The sequence below is a fragment of the Sardina pilchardus genome, chromosome 3 (genome assembly GCF_963854185.1).
Source record: "Sardina pilchardus chromosome 3, fSarPil1.1, whole genome shotgun sequence".
NCBI lineage: Eukaryota > Metazoa > Chordata > Actinopteri > Clupeiformes > Clupeidae > Sardina > Sardina pilchardus.
In genome coordinates, this window is record NC_084996.1 from 29,874,156 (window position 1) to 29,896,625 (window position 22,470).

At 45.3% G+C, this 22,470-nt stretch overlaps 2 protein-coding genes across 4 annotated transcripts; one reads left to right on the forward strand and one right to left on the reverse strand.

Annotated features, from left to right (window-relative positions):
• Nucleotides 1–1,099: 1,099 nt before the first annotated feature.
• On the reverse strand, nt 1,100–10,110 carry msl1a (MSL complex subunit 1a). Of its 3 annotated transcripts, none has more exons than XM_062532758.1 (9): nt 10,089–10,110; nt 6,856–7,621; nt 6,206–6,414; nt 4,981–5,306; nt 3,538–3,602; nt 2,838–2,905; nt 2,414–2,538; nt 2,149–2,221; nt 1,100–1,958 (listed from the first exon to the last, which is right to left on the reverse strand). In XM_062532758.1, exons 2-9 carry the CDS (start codon nt 7,510–7,512, stop codon nt 1,847–1,849), a joined length of 1,635 nt encoding a protein of 544 aa, XP_062388742.1. In that variant the 5' UTR covers nt 7,513–7,621; nt 10,089–10,110; the 3' UTR covers nt 1,100–1,846. The 3 variants fall into 3 exon arrangements, with proteins under 3 accessions (XP_062388742.1, XP_062388741.1, XP_062388743.1); XM_062532757.1 differs by lacking the exon at nt 10,089–10,110 and adding an exon at nt 8,630–8,740; XM_062532759.1 differs by lacking the exons at nt 1,100–1,958; nt 2,149–2,221; nt 10,089–10,110 and adding an exon at nt 8,630–8,753 and having other exon boundaries at nt 2,838–2,948.
• Nucleotides 10,111–14,480: 4,370 nt separating this feature from the next.
• Nucleotides 14,481–22,432, forward strand: nr1d1 (nuclear receptor subfamily 1, group d, member 1). The gene is made up of 8 exons (XM_062532760.1): nt 14,481–14,925; nt 18,452–18,757; nt 19,006–19,094; nt 19,217–19,361; nt 19,592–20,310; nt 20,447–20,632; nt 20,758–20,968; nt 21,156–22,432. Exons 1-8 carry the CDS (start codon nt 14,871–14,873, stop codon nt 21,350–21,352), a joined length of 1,908 nt encoding a protein of 635 aa, XP_062388744.1. The 5' UTR covers nt 14,481–14,870; the 3' UTR covers nt 21,353–22,432.
• The last annotated feature ends 38 nt before the right edge of the window (nt 22,433–22,470 follow it).

Below are 22,470 nucleotides of genomic sequence, written 5' to 3' on the forward strand. Positions count from 1 at the left end.
GGCTGGAGAGCACAGAAGATGTACTACAAATGTAATACAAATGTGTATTTATGCACAATAGTTTTCAGTTCAAGCTACAGTGCCCGATACCTGCAAAAAGTGCCCCGCTGCTCCTTTAAAATCAAAGCTGTTCAAAAACCTGTCATGAAAATGCCAACATCCACATGAAAGGATAACTACATCAGCTTTTATCACCTCTGAAATGTTGTCAAGCTGAAAGGTTTAACTGTCAAAATATGATTTAGAGAAAGTCCTTCAAGCATCTCTCTCCAGCAAGGTTGATTATGGCAAAGGTATTTTCCCCGGCCTTCCTAAAAAGTTCAACAAACAGCTTCAGAATAAAATAACTAACCATATTACTCCGATACTTAACTCCACTGCACTGGCTTCTACAAGTAGTAACTCACAGAATTTAAAGCACTACTAGCTTGTTTATAAGCCACTAAATGGTGCAGGCCCAAATGACCTGATCGGACATGCTAGTACTCAACTTCCAAACCTGCTGGCAGAACTAAACGTGGTGAAGCAGCTTCAAGCTGCTACGCGGTCCAGGTTTTCGTACCAACCTCCGAACTACATCAAAAATGTTTCCAGTTTTAAAACTATTAAGCTATTGTCTTTTGCTTTTATGTACTATTATTTGCTTTGGCTTATGTAAAGCATATTGAATTTTCCCTGTGTACAACATTTGGTATAGAACTTACATTTTATTACACAATGATGTTTTTACAATGAAATTGGTAAGTAAGGCTTATCCAAATGCTCAGCTCCTTTCAGGATGTGAATTTAGCAGACATGGCCTGCAGACATTAAGGACCTATACTGCCACATAGTGCTGGACCAGAGAACTGCCTGTTAGCAGGAGTATGTGATCTTTCCTTAAAATATGATCAGTGAAGGCCTGGTCCAAGAACAGTCAACACCACAGTTGTTTTTGCTGTGGATGCTAACTCGTCTCATATATCACCTTATGAGGTTTTAATGACTATAATTCACAAGCTATGCACTTATGGTGAAACTTGCTTCTAAGTACCACAAGAATCCATCATCTGTGGGCCTTGGCCAAACTGTAAGTAACAGAGCTCAGCAAAAACGTATATTTCAGTTGTTAACAAGTTTAATTTGGAATATCTTCACAAGAATAGCTCTCACATATTTTTTTTAATAACATAACATTTCCTCTTCTTTTTTACAACAAATTATTATCAATCCTTTTGTACATTTGAACAAAACCTCCCCTCTCAACAAGAGAAGTAAGACTAATTTAACACATCTTAATATACCACCATTTTATGACTTTGAACTGTAATCTTCTCAGTCCTCTGTGCTCAATGAGGTTTTCCCTCTAGTGAGGAGAGGTGGATGGGCAGGTCTGGCATACAGATGACACAAAAAAGCTTGATAAACTGCCAACAAGGAACTGAAACATATACATTCTGCGCTGTTCGAAGAAAAACAAAAAGATTAACAAAAAAAGAAAGTCCCTCTACAATAAGAGTTCAGCAAGTTGGGGTACTTTGCATGTTTTCATGAGTGCTTCCAGTTAGGCTGAGTTTGGGGCAGATTTACAGGGCCGAAACATCACAAATGATCTGTTGAGGATTCTCAGTCTTCCACTACGTGGTGCTCTTGACAGCGAGAACTTGTTTTCCATTCCCCAGAACCTGGAAAACCTACGCCTTTTCTTTCAAATGTCCACTGCGGGTCATACATTTCTGACTGCCTCCCCCCACCCAAACTCCCAGCCCTTCTACATTCACTAAGCCCATCACAGGCTCTCTCTATATGTGGGGGGAAGCTAGCACCCTGGTTCTCATCATTGGGTCAGGGTGCTCTGGAGAGAGGCTCACTTCCGGCACGTTCTATGGGGCGTTTTTTTCTTCTTCTTGACGGACACCTCTGGACGACTTCGGACGCGTTCGTGTTCACGTTCAACAAGCCAAGGGAGTTCAAAGTTCCTGTGGAGACAGGAAGAAACCATGCTGAACATACCTGGAGATATTCTACGACAACGATGTAATTATGAAAGTAAATTAGCCTGTTGAAACTGCTTCAAATGTATAATATACATTTGAATATATTATACATATTTATATATATATATTATGTCAGGGCTAAAAATGGATTGTTTCCCATTATATCACTTACTCTGGTTTTACGTTTGGCAGAGGTCTGCCAAATGCCGCCACTGGCAGGAAAGGTGTGATCATGATGGATTCAACTGAAAAGCAGGAAAAACTAAATAAGAATAAAGAAGAGAAACTACACCCCCCCCCCCCCCCCCCCCACTCCCAAAAGAATGTCTCTGCTAACTGAAATCATCCAACTTTTGTTGAAAGAACGATTGTCTGACATTCTGCTGTGGAAATCAGCACAGGGCCGAGAAGCCTGGGTCTCGCCTGCGGGTCCGTACCGTCCTCAGCTTCAGGGTAGAAGGACAATAGCAGGGGCTCAGGCTCGGGGATGGCCTTCTTCTTGTTCATGCGCTGCTGCAGCCGCTGGAAGATGCGCTGCTCACGGATGCGCTGGACGTCCCATCTGTCAGAGGAGGGCAGGGGATTGATGCATGGGACAGGAGGAACGATTTCAAAGGTTGAAAGCAGACGCTGCAGTGACTTCAAAAAGGAGAAAATCTAAAGTTTTCATATCAGATTATTTCCTTATCATTAAATCTCTGAACATGATGAGTAATAGGTGCAGAGGCATTTTTTTGTTGCACCTTATCCCCTTTTCATTCTATGAGCTGACGGAACTGAAGAAAGAGACATCACTGTCCTGGCTGTCAAACTGTTTGCCAAACCCTTTGAGGGTCCCTGTCCCTGCGCCCAGACACTCACCTCTTCCTCCTCTTCTCGTCCAGCTCCAGCTTAATGTGTCGCTTCCGGAACACCGTATCCTCCAGGCTCTGGGGGACACAAGGGATGGGAATGGAAGACAGTGAGTACTGTCTTTAGTGGTGGATTTAGATCAGTCGGGTGAGAGGATGGGAAATCTCATCTACAACAAATAAATCTACAATATATCTGCTACAATCGGCAATGTGTGGTACACCACTGGTGCAAGTCAGAGCTGTGTAAACACACAGCAACACTACTATCAGAACAGATTGAGTTTAATAATATCAATGGATTTTTTGCACCTCATAAAATCCTGGATTACTCCCCTCCCCCCATTAAATTGTTTATCTTTTATTTATTACTTTGCATTGAATCACTTATTTGACACCAACTGAAAAGGTTTGCCTACATGTTGTCTACATGTTGACTCCAATCGGGGCAGTGGTAGCGCAGTGGCTAAAGAGCTGTGCTAGTAGTATGCTGTAGCCTGAAAAGTTGTGGATTCAATTCCTGGCTTCCACCGTTGTGCCCTTGAGCAAGGTGCTTAACCCCACCCGGCCCTTGTTGCATAACTGACAAGTCATATCGGATAAAAGTGTTTGCTAAATGAATTAAGGTAAATAAATGTAAATGTAACTCTCTGTTAGAATATGGTTATTGTTGGGCACAGCCCAGCTTCAGCTCTGGCTCCTCAGCTTACCTCTGGGATGTTAGTCGCTTCATCCTCTTCCAGCGGAGCCACCGTGTTCTCTCTCCAGGAGGGCACTGCAGACACAGAGCAGGCAGCAAGGACAGGTCAGTCTGAGTGCAGCAGGACAGGTCAGTTATGAGTGCAGCAGGACAGGTCAGTTATGGTCTATGTTTAGTTTACACCATTTTTCTTGTCTTCCACGATGGTCTTTTATGATTGACCGTAATTGAAACATAAATTCTTGCAACATCTTGGTCGGGAGACAGGCTACATGATCTTGTAATGTAGCTTATCGTAGCCCACTCGTGGCGTGTCGTCATACTGTCAGTGTCAATACAAAATCGTGGCAAAATCGGGCTGAAATAGTGTAGTCTGTGCAGGCCATAACAAAGCAGCAGGATAGTCAAATAGAAAGCAGCAGGACAGGTCAGTTGCACAGCCGAGACAAGACATTAAGGCACCTGATTCAGTGCACGGATTTTATGATTTAATAAGGAAATGTACCAAGGAAATACTGTACTTCCTCTCCACTGCTGATATCAACAAGCAGCAGCTGGTGGCTTGTTTACCCAGTTGTGAATGATAGAAATGGAATACTATATAGGTTACAGATTTTGATTATTGTCCACTCAGGTATAACATAATGAAAAGGGTTTAGAGTCATGTCTGAACAAATCACATTTTATAGTGTACCACTTTGTGAAACTGAATGTTTGCAGAGTCTTAATACACACACACACACACACACACACACACACACAGCAACATTCAAAATAGAGCAGACAACTATCATAACCTTTCATGATGATCTATTGCGTAATATATTATGTTTGAATGAGTCTGAAGTTTGGACCAGATTATAGCTCTGCTGAGATTTCACTATGATATGGTCTAGAAACCCCAACATGTGTTGGGCATGTGCGTCTTTTGATCACAATAAGCAATGACAAAACAGTGTAAGGTTAATGTTTAACCTAAATTATACGCTGGAGATTAGATTAGATAAGGTTAATTTCTGTTCTGAACTATGCTCATTTCCAGCAGAGTCCACCCTATCAATCTATAAAAAAAATGGTCCTGTGGTGACCTTGCAGACCAAAACAAGTGCAGTGATTATCAGGGGAAAGTATTGGCAGACTGATGAGATAAAGCAGGCTTTCTGTAAGGTGGGGGTTGTGAAAGGAGAATTCTGGCGATTTTTGCACATAGATCTCGATTTCTCGTGGTAATGGGGGGTCATGAACATGCCCCTAGAGTGTAGCACTGTTGGCTGCAGCAACTCGAGCTAGGTGGAACCAACTGATTTTCTGTTTGTTTGTTTGTTTTTTTAAATTCAAGCTGATAGTACTTGGAGATCCAAGTGAAAAATCACCAGAATTCTCCTTTTAAAGGTGGGCATTGTTAAAGTCTAGGTGAGGTTGGTCAGATTAATTGGTCATCAGGGACACCCACCGTCCACCATGTCCTCTTGGGTGGGAGATGGGTCACGCCAGGGCGAGCAGGAGGTGGGTGGCGGCTGCCAGCAGCACAGGTACATGTCGGTGGTGGCCAGGTAGGGGAGCTCTTGCATCAGCTTCGCTGACACCGCGTCCTCTCCTGTGTTGGGCGAGCTCTGCAGGCCGAGGGCTTGCCGCTCTGCATCCTCCTCTTCCTCTTCATTTTCATTGTAACCCCCCTCATCTTCCTCCTCCTTAAACACGACGACTCTCTGGGGAGGGGAGCGGGGGCCTCCACCGCGGCGAGACCGGCCAACTCGGGGCTCTTGACATAGGAAGCGTCTACAGGAAGTAGAGGGTGGGAGTTAGACAACCGGCGATAACCTAATTAGTAGGGGCGTCACAACTCTCCAAATCCGATTTAATCCAACTCCAAAAATTCAATTTAATTTCCGGTTTTCCAATTCGGTTGATGTGCATTTTAAGTGGCTGTAGCTTAAAGTTTGAGAAGATAATGTTGAAGCACCACACTGCGTGTGCGTTTTTCTCAGCTAGTTTTATTTCCAACATTATTCTATCAACACAGACGTTTATATTGATAGTCTGGCGTTATGATTTATTTGCCTCAGGTGTACTGTGGAGTGGGTAAGCCTGTTTTTAGTGGCAGGTTAGCACATACCGTTGCACTAGCCTAGCACCAATGAACTCTGCAACTAGAAGGACTGGATGAAATGAGCTGAAAACTCAGTCTCCACTGATTAATACTGTATCACACTGGCTAACCTGGAAATGCGGTCCTATGTCCAAAATTCTAATCTCTTTTAAACTGGTACAATTCAAATAAATAAAAAGGACTTAAAAATTAAAAAGATACATTTTGTTTTATTGTGCCCCACATATGCGGTGTAGGGCAGAACCACAGATTGGCGTCAATAGGCAAGACAAATCCAGGCTACAGCACAAACACATGTAATACCAGTATCTTAACCCTAATTCTATGGTCAGGTTATATGGCAGCGAGCAAAACACCATTTGTACAATAACCCTAAATTCAACCTGAGGACGCCATTTACAAAACGCGCTGTTCGCTCTGAATAAAAGCGAGTAAAAAGTCAACAGTATGCGGTAGAGTGATCCTTTTTATTGTTATTTAAAAGTTCCTGCAATCTACCCGCACCTAATCAGGCTATGCCTGGTACCAGAGTGATTTGGAACCCTACATTGGAATTGGCTTCCTTCACCTTTTGTGACCCTTGCCGCCCCGGCCAAAACATGTCTGTCTGGCGGTGTGCAGTCCTCTCTGGGACAGCCCTGGGCCTTCCCCCGTCTCAGACGGCAGTTCCGGCTCCTTCCGCCTCGTGGCCGTAGACGGGGTCTGGGGCGTGCGTGGTGTGGTCTTCTTCCCAGTCGGCTGCAGCCTTCGCTCCATTCGGTCGATACGTGCGATCAACTGCAGCAGAGGACAGCATGGGTGATGCATATGGTAAAGGACTGACAAATCTGACTATTAGTCATGAGTCATGACAAATATTATTAAGAACTAAGCAAGTAGAGAATCTAACGCATGTAATATTCAGGAATTCAGAATATGCAAGTGTGTGTGTGTGTGTGTGTGTGTGTTAGGGGGTTCTACTCATGGGGAAATAGTGAGAACATAAATGGACTCCTCATAACCTGTACATATCTGGGTTTAGGATTTCTGAGTGTACAGATCAACAACTTGATTAGGCATGCTAGTTATATTAGTTTATGCTCAAAATTGTTTCAAAATATTGCAGGATGTCATTATTATATCACTGTTTATGTACACTTTATATTCATCTTGAATGGCTGCAAATATTACATTTGTACTGCACATTAGGGTTCACAGGAACCTTGTTAGCACACGCACCATCTCTTTTTCCGCCTTGAGCTCGTCGATCTCATGGTTCTTGGACTGCAGCTGCTGTTGCTGCTGTTCAATGAGCTCCAGCTGCAGCAGCAGGATCTGCCGGATGCAGTTGGTCTGCGCTGCACCGTGGTTCGGCCCCTTGCAAACGTTCCTCCTCTTACCCTCGGGGCAGGGCTCAGGTGAGGGCAGCGGCAGCCCCCCCAGGAGCTCCCCCAAACCCACAGCGCCCCGGACGTCGTCCGCCTCCCGTGGCTGCTTGCTGCCGTTCGATACCACAGGGTCCATCTTACCCATACTCTTGTTGGCGTGTCCGAATAGTGATTTGCTTTTCACCAGGATTCCCTCACCCCCCATTTGCTTGCAAGGGGGAGTCAGGGGCCCGACACTCCCCAAAAGTCCAACGTGCCCTTCCCCTAAAGCAGGGGACTGCCCTGGCCTGCACCCAAACGTTCGGGCGGGGCTCCTGTTCTTGTTGCGGAGGACGGGCCCACTAGTCTGCTGAAAGGTGCCAATCAGATTGGGGAGAGTGTGGATGAAGTGGCGAGTGTCCTCCTCCTGGCCTGCAAGGAAATCCTGGACGACTGCTTTAGTAAGACCAAGGTCAAGTGCTCCTGTGTCCAGATGAAGGCCTCCGCTTGTCAACAGAGTAGATCTCATAGTCAACACAAAACACCTGCTCACCACCCTGAGCACCCTGGTTGGACTTGAGGCAGAGGCAGAAAATCACTGGATGCAAGTACACCCCCTCCGGGGTCCATTTCCATACCTAAAAAAAAAGGGCAACATTTTATTATAAGCAGTCAGGAGAAACAAAACATGCTGCAATAATGTGCTTCAAGGCAATGCTTTGACCCACAAGTTTGAGCCATAGACATATAAGAGTGCTCTACTGTCTATGGTCCAAGCGCATCGCTTCTGATGTCACCTCGGATTTCGGAAGGGACGTGATGACGCAATGGATAGGGGCGGGTTGGCCGAAATCAAAACAATCGTAGGCTACTTGGCGTTAAAGTGGTCTCTATAAACACTGTAATTCTCAAGAACACTGCCATGTTGAACCGGCTTGAAATATATGAGTGCTTTCAGTACACAATAAACCTCCTAACTACCTACATGCCAAGTTCACTACATCACGTTTGGCTGGACAGTTTGACTGCAGCTGAACTGCTTCCACGGCTAACTACCTACAACGTCAACGTAACGATTAACTCCCACCAGGAAGTCAGACTTCAAAGCGTCCTAACAATCTAGGCAATGCATGATAACTCATACAGTGCTAACCCTGTGAGACAACGCCTAACTTAGGCAATTATCATAGCTAATATAGACTGACTTGAAGACGCACACTCTTTTAATTCAACCCACTGCAGCGTGCGCATTAACTCACAGCTGACGTTTTCTGGTCGCCTGCTACAGCCCTACCGCAACAAAGTGGCTAACGATAATTAGAAAGTAAAAGGGTGCAGTTAAACAGCATAGCCTGCATACTACATGACGACTATTTGGTGGTTCTATCTGGCACATAACACATATCCTGCAGCAACCTGCTTGCTAGTCCTGCGACCTCCATTTTAGATCTACAGCAAAACAATGACAGTCTCTTGTACTAGCAGTGCTTCTTTTGCAGTAAAGGACTCATAGTGGCGCCATTTTAGAATTTGCAATATTTTGACAAGGCAATTACGGGTAAAAGCAATTATTTGGTTATTTAAAACATCGTACTATTCTGTTTGAACCCCTATTTAAATTTACCCCTGTCCCCGCCCGAACTCACCTATCTCCGTCATGCCCTAGTTTCGGATTTTCTTTAAAATACAATGTAGCGCGCATGCGTCAGCACCCTCCCGTTTGAAGGGAGTCTGATCTTCAGTCCCAACAGATTGAAAGGTAGTTTCTGCTCAATCATAGATTTGAAGTGCTTTAAATTCAGTTGTATGGCATACAATTAGTCTGACATAACAAACGTGTCAAAAAAGAAACCAATGCTTAGTTTAACATTAAAAGGATGTCTTTTTGGCCTAGATCACGTGACGTGTCCCGAAAGTCAAACCCGTCCGTTCCTGCTTTGAATACAAAACCAGAGGCAGGGACCTAAGTGGAACATTTGTTGCACTGAAGAATAACCACGCATGTCACTGCAGCCAATAACTTATTAGGCTGAGATAGACAGACGTGTTGACCTAGGCCTATGATGACAGTTGTCCAGCGGACTACGTTACCAATTGGTACAACTTCATTAGGCTAACGGCAAAACAAACAACTAAAAATTAATTAAAAGCATCTGCAATGATGCAGTATCGCATAGTCGGCGCTAGAGGGGACAGTTGGTTTAAATTCCTCTCACTTTTAGGGCACATTTCATGGATTCCCTTGAAAGTTCATTCTTGTTCCAAGTGTTCCTTGACTTTTTAGGCCTACGTTTATTATTATTATGATTCCAGCCAGCATTAGCCTACTAATATGAATAAGACTATAAAAGTCATCATAATTCAATACTAATTAACCTAACTCCTGAATTTATTAGCCTGTACCATTAGGCCCTCTGTATGATGTATGTGGCACCTGGCTATTTTGTGTCAGTTTAATTATTTGATTTTTGTATCTTTTTCTTTTTCTTGTTTTATTATTTTGATTATTGTTGTTATATGTTTTGTGACTCAGGGCATTGCTGTAAAAGAGCTTGATGCTCAGTCAATTTTCCCTGAATAAAAAACGGTTGATGATGATGATGATGATGTGAATAGGCTATAGGCTATGCTACACTATTCCACCTATAAATGGCCAGGCTGATGAAGTAATTCATAGTTTTTTGGGGGGTTGGGACAAAACAAAACCACTATACATGTTTGTATTTATCAATGACACACGATTATTAGGCTATTATTATTATTAGGCCTAGGCTATTAATACTTATCAATGTTGTTATTATTATCTGTAGCCTAGTCGTTGTTGTGTAGTAGAATAATTACCAACATTGATAATACGATGACATTAATAGCCTCATAATAGTAGGCCTGATAATTATGATATTGAGTGGGATATTTTCAGAAGATGCATGTAGCTTATATTAAGGCTACAAGCAGGCATCAACATCCCTAAGTGTTTGTCAGTTACTTTAGGCCTATAGCTACATCACCATTAGAAATGTTCCTGGTTGGCTTACTCATTTTTGCCATGGCTGGTTTAGGCTACTATGTTGAAAACAACACCAAGGAGCACTGCACTGAACTCACATGTCACAGCCGCTCCTCGAGGTGTTTACACTGGTTAATGACCCCCGTTACCCGCTGACTTGCTTTTTTCCACGAAAATAGAGCGCGAGCTGCACGCCCATTCGGCTGTTCTACATCCACATTGCTACCGCCGTAAGAGCGCCCCCTCACGTGGATCGGCCGTGTGATCGCGCACACCCGCTGCAGTGTTTGGTGACGACACTCCCCTCTCACGCTCCTGGGCGCTAGTGCGCTGTCCTCAATACCGGAGAGCTCACATGTAGCACGGGGACCCTGTGACAGCTGCCTTCAGATATGAAGTAAAGGGGCCGCGTCACCATAAACCATATCGAAGCAGTTTGCATTTGAACAGTTTGGTTGCGGAAAGCCTATAGATTGCTGGGCTATAGATATTGCATGCCCGTTGCAACCATAGGTTGCTACAGATGTGATTGCTAGTTTGACAAGATATTAACACGGTCTATAACCGGAAACATCGTCTAGCCTAATTGAGTTGCATTTTAATGATCACATGCAGCTTGCGGTCGTCATAAGCAGAACAAGTGCCTGAGCATATCCATACTCATTGAAATCCAGATCATAATATCACATGTTGAGGTGTCAGAGACAAAAGAGAACAGTGAACTCGTGTGTTTGCCCCGATGGTCGCAGCTACTGCAGGCAGAGGAGCGTTTCCTTCCTCCGTAGAGTCACGCGGACAGTAGGTTAGGAGGCGGCTTGCTTTAGCGACGTGACCTACATTCTCGGAGCTCTGCACCTCAACTTTTTCTGTTACAGTGTAACTTTAGAATATTCAGTTTCAGCATCAAAAGTTTAACATGACAAATGGCAAATGATGCAGGGCACGATCAGTGATTATTCTTTGCTGCCAGCAACACGCATGCGATGGTGTGTGTGTATGTGTGTGTGTGTGTGTGTGTGTGTGTGTGTGTGTGTGTGTGTGTGTGTGTGTGTGAAAACATTTTCTTCAGTCATTGTCTAAGGATTCGGTTTTTCAGAAATGGTCATGTTTAGTCTGGAATAATGCTTACTCCTGGGGAACCGATATGGTAACAAAGTGGGGTCGACTCGATATTCGGAAAATGTAGCCTACGTGTGGGAAAAGTGCGCGCGCGCTCCTTCAAAATGAATATGGGAGGAACATTAGCTACCGAGTGAAGAGTCGCTTCAGTGTGGCTATTTAAAGATACTGCAGGCGCGCCACAATGACCACTACTGCGAAAGCTACAACACCACTTCCGACTGTAGAGAGGCACGCGGCGATAAACGCGCGATCACGACGCTTGGGTTTTCTCACGAGGACAGACACGGGAACCGGCGTCTCGTCTGATAGCAAGGGCAGAAGCGGCACGGGGGGACGGTCTGGCAAATCTCCGCTTATGATGCCCCCGGCACGAGATCAATGCGTGTGTTTGTGTCTCGTCTCTGATGCCTCATGATTTATTTTATCATGCATTGTCAGACGCACACTCTAGGCTACTGAGTTGCAATTGTGAAAAACTTCACACACCTGGCTAAACTGCAATAGTGTTCTACACTGATGAAAGAAATCTTGACAGAATAACTGGAATAAAGCTCTTAAAACAAATTATTTCATTTTCAAAATATATCTAGCCTATATTTTATATGTAGCCTATATTTCTGCGCAAGGGCATATGATCCAAGGTGATCTAATTATCCACAGGTTTTTTTTTTTCTAAAGAAAAAGGAAAAAGAAAAAAATCAGTCCATTGCTGTGCATGCTTACAAACGTGACTCCAACAGGGTGGATGTTTTTGATCTGGTATGTGCTTGAAATAGTCACACGTGTTACATTTACAGTTATTGCTTTGCTGCGCTCTGCTGAAATAATGCAATAAAAGTCCCATATCAGACGCAAGCCAATTGCTTTAATCGTTTCCGCCATACGAATGACAACCACAGGGGTGATTATCTTGAACGCTTTAAATGCTTCAGTGGATGCTTTAAAGTGATCAGCATGTGCAAACACACGCCGCCGCCGCCGTGGCTAGTGGCGTGCCGGTTAAACGTGAGGAAAACGCTACTCAGTCATCCCCAGGAACAGTTGTTATCCGGTGGCCTTGATCCCATAGTCAACATCTCGTGCGGGGTGAGCCGTCATTGTCTCAAACATGCTTGACTGAGTGGCATTATGAGGGCTGTTTGGCGCACGTTCGCCATTTGCAGTGCCAAAAGCAATATCAAGTAACGCCAACTCTGTTAGCGCACATGCTTTGCATGGCGTGATAACGGTGGTAGTTTTTTTTGTAGTCAGTCATGTGTGCAAGGTTTTGAGATAGTGCTGTAGCCACGTATGGTAAACAACGCAATAAAAAGGAGGCTCAAGCCAATTCTGTTTTTATATTCAACTGTGCCGGTGCCCTACTGAGTGCTATTAGATTCACATGCGCGCCTGACTGCTTTCTGTTCTGACAAAAGCATTGTGATGGGCTCTATTTCGGACACCTGAGGGCATACAGCCATACATATGAACAATAGCCTCTTGGATTTAATTCAAGGGACAATAATTTGTTTATGTGTGTTATTTTTGCAGCTGCCCTTCTCGCATGGCACCCACAGGCACATACACCTGCAAACCAAGAGGCTATTTTGGAAACAAAATGAGACAGGTGATTTGATGTGGCAGTCAGAAGAAAGTGAGCAGAACACATACACAGATCTGTGCCAACATCAACACAACGTTTTCCTCGGTAGCAAAGGACCACAAACTTCTGGTGGCAGAGAAAAATGTTTTAAAGTTGCAAAGAAAGAGGCTCAGTGCAGTCCTTCAGTGTTTATTAAACATGCATTTATTCCAGATCTACACTATTGTTTAAAATAACAATTTAGCCTTCATAGCACCACATCTGAATGCCCCATTCCGTGCATAACACTTAACATTTAACTGGTGCAGACTTGATGCAACATAACAGATACATCACCTGCTGACATTGGTAAATGTCATATAAATTTGCCAATAACCAATGTCAGTCAACAAGGCTGATATCCACCGATAACAATGTTGGATGTCTATTCATTATACCTAACCAACTTGATATGGCTATATGGTGTGGTGCAATAGAAGATGTCCCAGTGTCTGCCCTATATTAAATTTCACTGCTGTATGCCTCTGATACATGTCCTAGTAATCGCTCCTTTGTATGATGGCCTTCTTTTGAATGAGGAACACACCTTCGTAAAACAATCACGGATAGCAGGACTTTGTTCGGTTTTTAACACTTAATTGTTCTCTCTTTGGATGAAATTACTACCCTATCACATGGCATGATATAATAGAATCCAATTACAGTAATGTTTGAATAGAGGACATATCAAACTAGGTGTCCTCCAGAGCCATTGCATTTCTATTGTCAGGGAAAATAGAGAACTTTGTTCTGTTAGATGCTACAATAGATTAATTCAGGTCTCCCAGAAGAGACTGAACTGAATTGGTATTTGAAGTCAGTAATCAGTAATGCCCAATCTAGACTTGAGAGTATATTTTATACTGCTGTGCAACTGAGCGGGTGTATTCTTTAAACCAGGCTCCGACACCAGCATTCTCACCCAATTATGCAGAGGTTGGGAAGTTAAATAAAAAAAACAAGACCAGAGTATAAGGTAACCATATCATGGGAGCACAGTATGGGAGCCAGCTTGAAGGTATACGGACTCATAGAGGTCCAAGCAGCTATGAAATGTGCCAGTTGCAGCACCCCCTATGGACAGAATTGTATGAAATGATGCATAGAAAAACGTAAATCTGAAGACTGTAGCAGCAATGCGGCATGTATGAAGTTAAGATACCACAAACATGTATTGGATGGTTGGAGAGTCTTTCGGTGCGGAGGGAGAATGGCTTTCCAGGACCAAGAGCTTATATTTTTATCAGCCTAGTGGAGCTACATGCACCGCAGTCTTTATTATGTCCTAAGAGTCGTTGATGAAAAATCAGTGTAAAAAAAAACAAATTGCATGTCTGCGACATGTGCAACGGCGTTTTAATGGATAATGTGGAGATACCCTGCACCTTGGTATACCATGCAGCCAGCAAAATGTACTTGCAGGCATGCAAAATTTCTTTCAAAATGAATCACAGATATTGGCATACTTGCATGTGCATAGGTCTGAAAACGCCTCTGTACATTTGCTTTAATGTTTGAGGAAATGTAGCCACCAATGACAGTGCAAAACACTACAAATCCCATACACTCTATAGTACACGTGCGCGGGGTTTTTAAAAGAACACCTACATGTCTTCCCAAGAAAAGTGTGTCACTGGGGCACGAGGCGCTCCCCGAGGGTCACATGGTCCCGTTTTTTTGCAACGTGCGGCAAGAGGCAAGCGGCTGCGCCTGCGCAGATGCTCTCCCGTTCCTGGGGATGAAGCTAGCGGAGCAAAACCAGGCCGACTTCAAACTGCAGATCAGAGCGACACAGATAGAGAGAGTGACAGCAGGGTGTATCAGAGTCTACTACTGCTTCCTTTCCCTTTACCTTTCCTCTGGTATTGAATGAATTACGTTTCGAGGAGACTTTACTCATAGCTGCATTGCGTTCTATTCCTTAGATATTTCAGCAATTTGCGTAATTGTTTAAGTTGATGGAAGTCATTGCTCTTGGATAGACAAATAACATCCTAAACTTTAGAATGGCATTGTTATAGCTGAAAACTTACATCAGCGAAACAGAGCAGATATTGCGAAGAAAACATTCGGACGCAGGAGCGTTGCATCCTTACCGTTTTACCAGTGACGGTTTCTTCAGCTTGTCATTATCTGTATGACTCTCTTGGAACTTAAGATGACCACGGCAATGGACACCAACAACAATACAGGTAAATGATGCAATATGATTGATATCATGTTCATTTCAGCCAGTGTTTATAATATATAAGGTAAATGCTTTCATGTGAGCACCTGGTCTTCAGGGGTCTCCATCACTTTCTGCTGAAGGATCAATGTTGTACTGAATGCTTGTTGATGAGCGTGAAAGAGATGAGAATTCAGGTCGTGCATCTCTGTGGGTGCAGAAGTTAAGTGGAACTTGGCACAGTTCACAGTGCGTCAAAACAGTGCGCTCATCACGGAAAACTAAATTCAGCCCGTGGTGGTCTTTGAGTTCCCATGCACCTCACTCACCCTAGCCTCACTTATGGTGTTTCATAGGTAGTCTGTTTTGTATCTGTTTGTGTTGTGTTGTTTATGGTTTCTGATTGTAGTCTAATGATTCACATGGCTAATGTTTGTTTCCCCCATTAGTTCGTTTATTTGGTGCGATATATACATTTTTTCACAATTAATCTAACTCGGTCACAACAGGCATATCCAATTCACTGCAGATGTCTTCTATATGATTAAGAGAGTGTTCATGCTCATAAGATATTGTATTGAACTGATTATATCTGTTTTGATGTGTTGTCAATGCAAAGACAATTTGTTCCAAAAGAGTATGGGGAACTAGGTCATGGCAGCAAAGTCAGGTGTACGGACACCCCAGTGATGCGAGTGGCGGCGCATGTCCTTGCTTTGGTTCACATGGCCAGCAGATATAGCCATGTGCGTTTTGTTTTCATTCGAGCTCTCCGCCTCTCCATTGGTAAACGCGCGCCCTCATTACATAATCGCCCTTTGGTGTTCCTATGCGTGACGCAGCGTCAAGAGCCATGTGCGCGAGGCGATTGGATAGCGTCTGGCTGAATAGTGGCCACTGGCACGTACATAACCCCCAAACCTGCGCTTGACGCGAAAGTGGGACATGTACACTTATTTATTTATTTCTATTTTACCCTTGTGTGTTGATAGCTGTCTGTTGGGGGTGAGAGCTGTAGGCTTTTCTGTGTTGTCTGCGTTATGATCCCATGATTAAAGCAATAAGAATATGTTTTTAAAAAGCCTTAGGATATACCTGTTTTGGCTGTGAATTAGATGTGACCAGTCTAATTAGGACGCGTAGGCTCTGGTTTTAATAATGAACGGATGATTAATAAGCTACTCATAACGAATTACCATCATATTTTTTGAACACAACACTACCCAAAATAGTGATGATAAATGCTTCAATGTAAGCAATAGAACAGACTTTAAAATGATTAATTGGCCGGAAAATTAATAAGTGGAGAATACTGCTGGGCTATTCTTTCAACAACAACAACAGCAGAAAAACTGCAGTGCGGTGAAAATGATGTATTTTTTCTAAAGGGGAGACTGCCAAGGCTACTGTATTCGAGGTGTGTCTGAGGTGGAACGTGCAGCTGAGCGACGAGGAGAATGGGCGGTCCGTGGGCGGGTCTTAGGCTTCTAGTCTCGTTGACGAGCCTTATGTCTACAGTGCACGTGGAGTGGGGGCGTGCTTCGGTGTAGGGCACTGAAGTTGTCCCACATGGCTGCTCACGAAATCGACACGGGTTTCAGCCTTTGTGTTTTTTTCTCAGCAGTCAGTCAGTGGGAAGAACTGAAGCCTTGGCCTGATTATCCATTTTAAAAGAGCAACGGCCTGCAGGATATAGATAAGATCAACCAATCTGGAAATATTTCTGTCTTTTGACTGATATATAGGATAACAACAGAAATATATCACTAGAACTCACACTCAGTCAGAGAGGACATTGAAGCAGAATTTGTTATCATTATACATTTTCGATATTCTACTAAAATAACACATCCTTTCAATAAAATGTCATTACTGACTGAATAGTGTCCTAGTTCACTATAAGGTGCAGGGAGTAGGGGATTTACAGAGGGAGGGGTGTTTTTCATGCAGTGGAGAAAAGAACAGGCGACAGCCGTCTTGCTGTTGGGGCTACACCTGACATAGTGACCCTATGACCCTTTGTGCTACACAGTTATGTAATCCCCCGGGGCTGCCTCGCCTTCACATTTGGAGTGGTTCAAAGTACAGAATAGAACAGCCAAAACATGCCCTATGCACTGGAAGTGGTTGCTGGGTGTTTGCCAGCCACCGTGGCATTTGAACATGGAGTGCTGAAATGTCAACAACCACGCGCAGACAGAGTTGCTCTATTTCCTTATAGGATCTAAAACAAACTCCATTTATCTATTTATAGAAATATACAAACCGTCCTTTCCAGGACTTAAATAAAATAATAGCAATAATGAATAGAAAAAAACCCAAACAGCTGATAAGGTCAGTACAGTACATGACTGGCAATTGAGATAGCAATAAACTCCCCTCTCGTCTCTGATAAAAGAACCTGTTTACACCACTGAATACTCAAACTTGAGCAGTGAGATTGATATAAGGTCAAGAGTTAGACTGTCAGCTCACACTCCTTTCCTGTAGCACACACACCCTTGTGTACACGTATACACAGTTTCACAACATCATTCATGCATTCTTGTTCCACTCTTCACTGACTTGCTAGACACACAGAAAGGCACACATACACACTAGAAAGACAAACACACATACAGTACACATTCACGCACGCACACACACACACCACCAAGGGCAGAGTGTCCCAACGTACACTAGGCACTCTTCAGGTGCAGGTGGCCCTGCTGCCGTGGTAACGTGATCTGAGCGCGAGAGAGGGAGTGAGAACAGTGGGCATGCCACGCCAACAGCCAACATCAGTCAGTCAGGAGGATTAGGGGGATACTGAGTGCGGGAGGGGGGGAGGGGGGGGGGGGTGAGGCTGCCGACGGGGAGTGAGGAAGTATAAACAACAGATTTGAATAGAAGGGAAGGCTGGGCGTGGAAAGGCTGAATGGGCAGGGAGTGAGGAGAGATGTTTGCTGTGAGGGCAGGTGACAGGGCCATATGCACTGATGTGTGAACACACGTGTGCGTGCCCACACACAGCACACTGGAGAGCTAGTGTACCCAGGGTAAGCAAGGGCCACCCAGCATGACTAGAGGAGTCCAGGGCAGCCCTCCGTCGGCAAGCAAGTGGAGTTTTACGGGCGTTGCTGTGACAACTTTGTTTTTAAAAGTCTATCCAGTACGTCCTGCTCCGAAATGTTCCTAGAAAGCGCTCCTGTTTTCCAACTGCTCCATCTTCCTGGATATCCTCCAGGAAACACCCCCCCCCCCCCCCGCCTCCCTTCCCGCTACGCGTTGCCATGGTTCCATCTGTGCTACTGCGGCTCCATGGGTAATTGTGGGAACATTTGGTGCCTCGGCACAGCCGCCCCCTTTTCCACCGCACGGTTTTGGAACTCTGGGCATACGTCCAAAGTTCTGCTTAGAAGGTTGTCATGCTCTCTTTCTCCCCCCCCCCCCCCCCCCTCCCTCCTTTGCAAACTTTAAAACCAAACCCCTGAGGGAAAGCATGGAAAATCACTTGTAGTGGTGGGCTAACGTGCTTATGTTTTCTCTCCTCTCTCTTTTTTCTCCACTAGGGGGCGTGATTTCGTACATTGGCTCCTGCAGCGGCTCCCCGAACCGCCGCAGCCCGGTGTCCATGTACAGCGAGAACTCCAACAGCAGCCTGCAGTCGCTGTCCCAGCCCTGCTTCGGCTTCCCACCCTCCCCCAATGGCTCGCACGACTCCTCCCGCATGTACACCGGCAGCAGCTCCAGCTCCAGCTCCAGCTCAGGCTCCGGGGACGACGGGAACTCGTCCAGCTCCGGAGGCTCCCCCAGGGGCCGCGAGGACGTCACCATCGCGCGCTCTTCTCCCAGCAAGTCTGTGGCCAGCCTCACCAGTAAGTGTGAAGGGGTGCCCTCGGGGGATAAATAAAGTGTGAGAGTGAACGTGTGGGTGTGTGTGTGTGTGTGTGTGAAGGAATACCCTAGGGTGGGCGTGGATTCTTGCCACCTTCCTCTTGCTCATTAACATAATGCATGGGGATGTGCGTGGAAGGAACCCAAATTTGCAGTTTGCAATGCTGTGCCATGTGGTTATCAGAGGCGTTGAGGTGTTGATGAGTATGTTCCTGTGTGTGTTCTGCAGAGCTCAATGGCATGGTGCTCCTGTGCAAGGTGTGCGGTGACGTCGCTTCGGGGTTCCACTATGGCGTCCATGCCTGTGAAGGCTGCAAGGTAAGCATCCGCCAAACAAACATAGACCCGCCACCGCGTGTACCCACACACACTCCAGATCACACACTCCATGTCTTGACGGTAGATGCCTGACTCTTGTTCTTACCTTTTCCGTTCTGCAGGGTTTCTTCCGACGCAGCATCCAGCAGAACATCCAGTACAAGAAGTGCCTTAAGAACGAGACCTGCGTCATCATGCGCATCAACCGCAATCGTTGCCAGCAGTGCCGCTTCAAGAAGTGTCTCTCTGTGGGGATGTCTCGTGATGGTGAGTGTCGCAACATTACTGCTCGTCACCACTGTGAAATCGCCTGACTAATGCTATTAGCTCAAGACGGTTTCACTTGCCAGGTTTCACACTAGAAACCATGCAGCATCTTGGGTGCGATAAATTAAAGGGGGGAATGTTTAAAAATGGAAATTGAGGGTCGATTATAGCTAAGTAAGTGGCCTGCTGTGGGCTATTAAGTTTAACTGAGTGTGTTTAATCTCTTTCAGCTGTCCGCTTTGGCCGCATTCCCAAGCGCGAGAAACAGCGCATGCTTGCCGAGATGCAAAATGCCATGAACAACATGGTGAACAACCAGCTGCAGAGCGAGTTCCAGCTGGCCAGCATCACCTCCACTACCTCATCCACCACCTCTTCCTCCCCATCCTCTACCTCCTCCCCAGCCAAGCCACAGCCCTCGGCCATCCCTCAGGGTCTGTCTCAATCGCCCCCAGCCACCACCCTGCCCTCCCCCTCGGCCCAGCCTCCCTCCCAGAGCCCCATGACCCACGACTCCATGTCCCCCAAGTGTGCCAGCCCGGGCGTGGACCTCACCATCTCAGCAATCACACGGGCGCACCGGGAGACCTTCGTCTACGCCCACGACAAGCTCAGCCCGCAGCAAAGCCCCGAGCTCAACAACTGGGGTAACAACCGCTGCACAACCGGCTACCACCTCAATGGCCACAACACCATCTATCACCATGACAACAACACCGCCCGGCAGCAGCAGAATGGCTACGAGGCTTCGCCCGACAACAGTTGCTTCCTTCCTACAGTCACCTCCGCCGCAGACCAGCAGCAGCAGCAACACGGGGGGCTTCCGCACCCAAACAACAGTTGTCGGGTCAACAACAGCAACCTCATGGGATCGCATCAGGGACCACAGCTCACCAGCGCCCCCCAGGGGCAAAACTGCCCGTGGAAGAACCGCAAGAGTATCCTACTGGTGAGTCTACAAAACAACAACCTCTGTCTAACATCCTGTTAAAGCACACTGCTCTTCAAATAAGACATACTCGCTAAGTCACTACTAGTATTGCAAATGATCTGACCGCTGCCTTTTATCCCCTTCTGTGCTCCAGGCTTGTCCGATGAACATGCATCCTCAGGCACAGCCCAACAAGTCTGCTCAGGAAATCTGGGAAGACTTCTCCCTCAGCTTCACCCCTGCCGTGCGAGAGGTGGTGGAGTTCGCCAAACACATCCCAGGGTTTGACACGCTGTCTCAGCACGATCAGGTCACCCTCCTCAAAGCCGGCACATTCGAGGTGAGCCTCACACAGCAGTTCACGGAAAACAAACGAAACCCAACAAAACAAATAGATGCAATCAAAATGCGCTTTTGACGTCTATTGTTCTGAATCTAAAACACTTTGTCCCTCTTGTCCCGCAGGTGCTCATGGTGCGATTTGCTTCCTTGTTCAACTTCAAGGAGCAGACGGTCACCTTCATCTCTGGCGCCACCTACAGCCTGGACGCCCTGCGCTCCATGGGCATGGGGGACCTGCTGGGGGCCATGTTTGACTTCAGCGAGAAGCTCTACTCCCTGGAGCTCTCGCCAGAGGAGCTGGGTCTTTTCACCGCCGTGGTGCTCGTCTCAGCTGGTGAGTGAACAAGAATTGGCGAGAATTAGGAGAACTTCGAATACAATGAAGTTGACTTCCCAACTGTAGAATACTCAAAGGAGATACAAGAGGATAGAGTAGACTTCTGAATGGCTTTGCATTCCTGGCTGTTGTTACTTTGAGATATACTAATTGTTTGTTTTTTGCCTTCTCTTTCCTTCTCCAGATCGTTCTGGCATTGAGAATGTGAACGCTGTGGAGATGCTTCAGGAGAGCCTCATCCGGGCCCTCCGTACGCTGGTCAGCAATGGTGCTCTTGGGGATCCCTCCCGCTTCACCAAACTGCTGCTGAAGCTGCCAGACCTGCGCACACTCAACAACATGCACTCCGAGAAGCTGTTGTCCTTCCGCGTGGATGCATGAGTCCTCCAGAGACAGATACAGGAGAGTGGCGCCAAGGGCGCCCTCCTCTCCTCCAGACATGGCTGCTGTCACCCAGGGACTCCCTCCCTGTAATGGGGGGAGGGTCCTTTGAAAATGGTGCTAGACCACCACAGATGGTCGACAGAGGTTGAGGGAAGCTTTCGGTGTGTGTGGGTGACATCTCGCTTCCAAGCTGTCTCTCAAAGAACAATACACGATGCAGCTAGTCCTACGACAAACGACTGTCCAGCCAACCCTCATACAGTATCGGAAGGGACAATCAGTCCGACAACTGAGAGACTGTAGATGACTTGGTTATCCTGAATGAGAAAAGGCTTATGCATCCTCACATGAACTTCCAAAATGACAGCCAATTCCAAGGCAGCAAAGAGATTTCACATCAGCGGTCCATTCCACAATTAATGCACCTCACCCATCTCGTCAAGTAATGTGACATTATTGGACCTTGTCCTGGTGTAGGACAAGGTAATGGAGATGGGTTTAGTGAGTTTGTAATGGGATGAATCTCCTTTCCACAAGTTTGGGGATGCTGGACACTGAAAGCATTAACACAATCAAACAATCAGATATCTGAGGCCAGCAGGACCCTCGTCCAAAGGGGTTCAACACAAAACCAGCTCTGAAATCTATGCTTTACCAGACCTATATGTTAAGGTGCATCATTTTATTTGGTGGTCTGTTTTATCAATTAAGTATATACACATTCAGATTGGTGAATGTATATATACCCACACACACATAGTACACTACAACTGACACTGTAAAAAAATGTACATAGTAAAATAAGTATGTCTGTTTGTGTGTATATATGTATGCTTATATATACACATATATGAATTTAAATGTATACCGATAAATACTTGAAGATACTTAAAATCTGTAATATATATATCTATATTTTTTTGTTAAGATAAACTGCTAAAAGTGCAGAATCTTTTGTGTGGGCACAAATGTATACGGTTCAAAATGGAGTGCTTATTACTGAAAAATATTCAAACATGTATTTCTAATATGTTCTATAATGTGTTCTATGTCATAAAGACATTTAAAAGAAAACAATTTTTTGCTATCTCTGTGTGTTATTTTGCCTTTTAAAT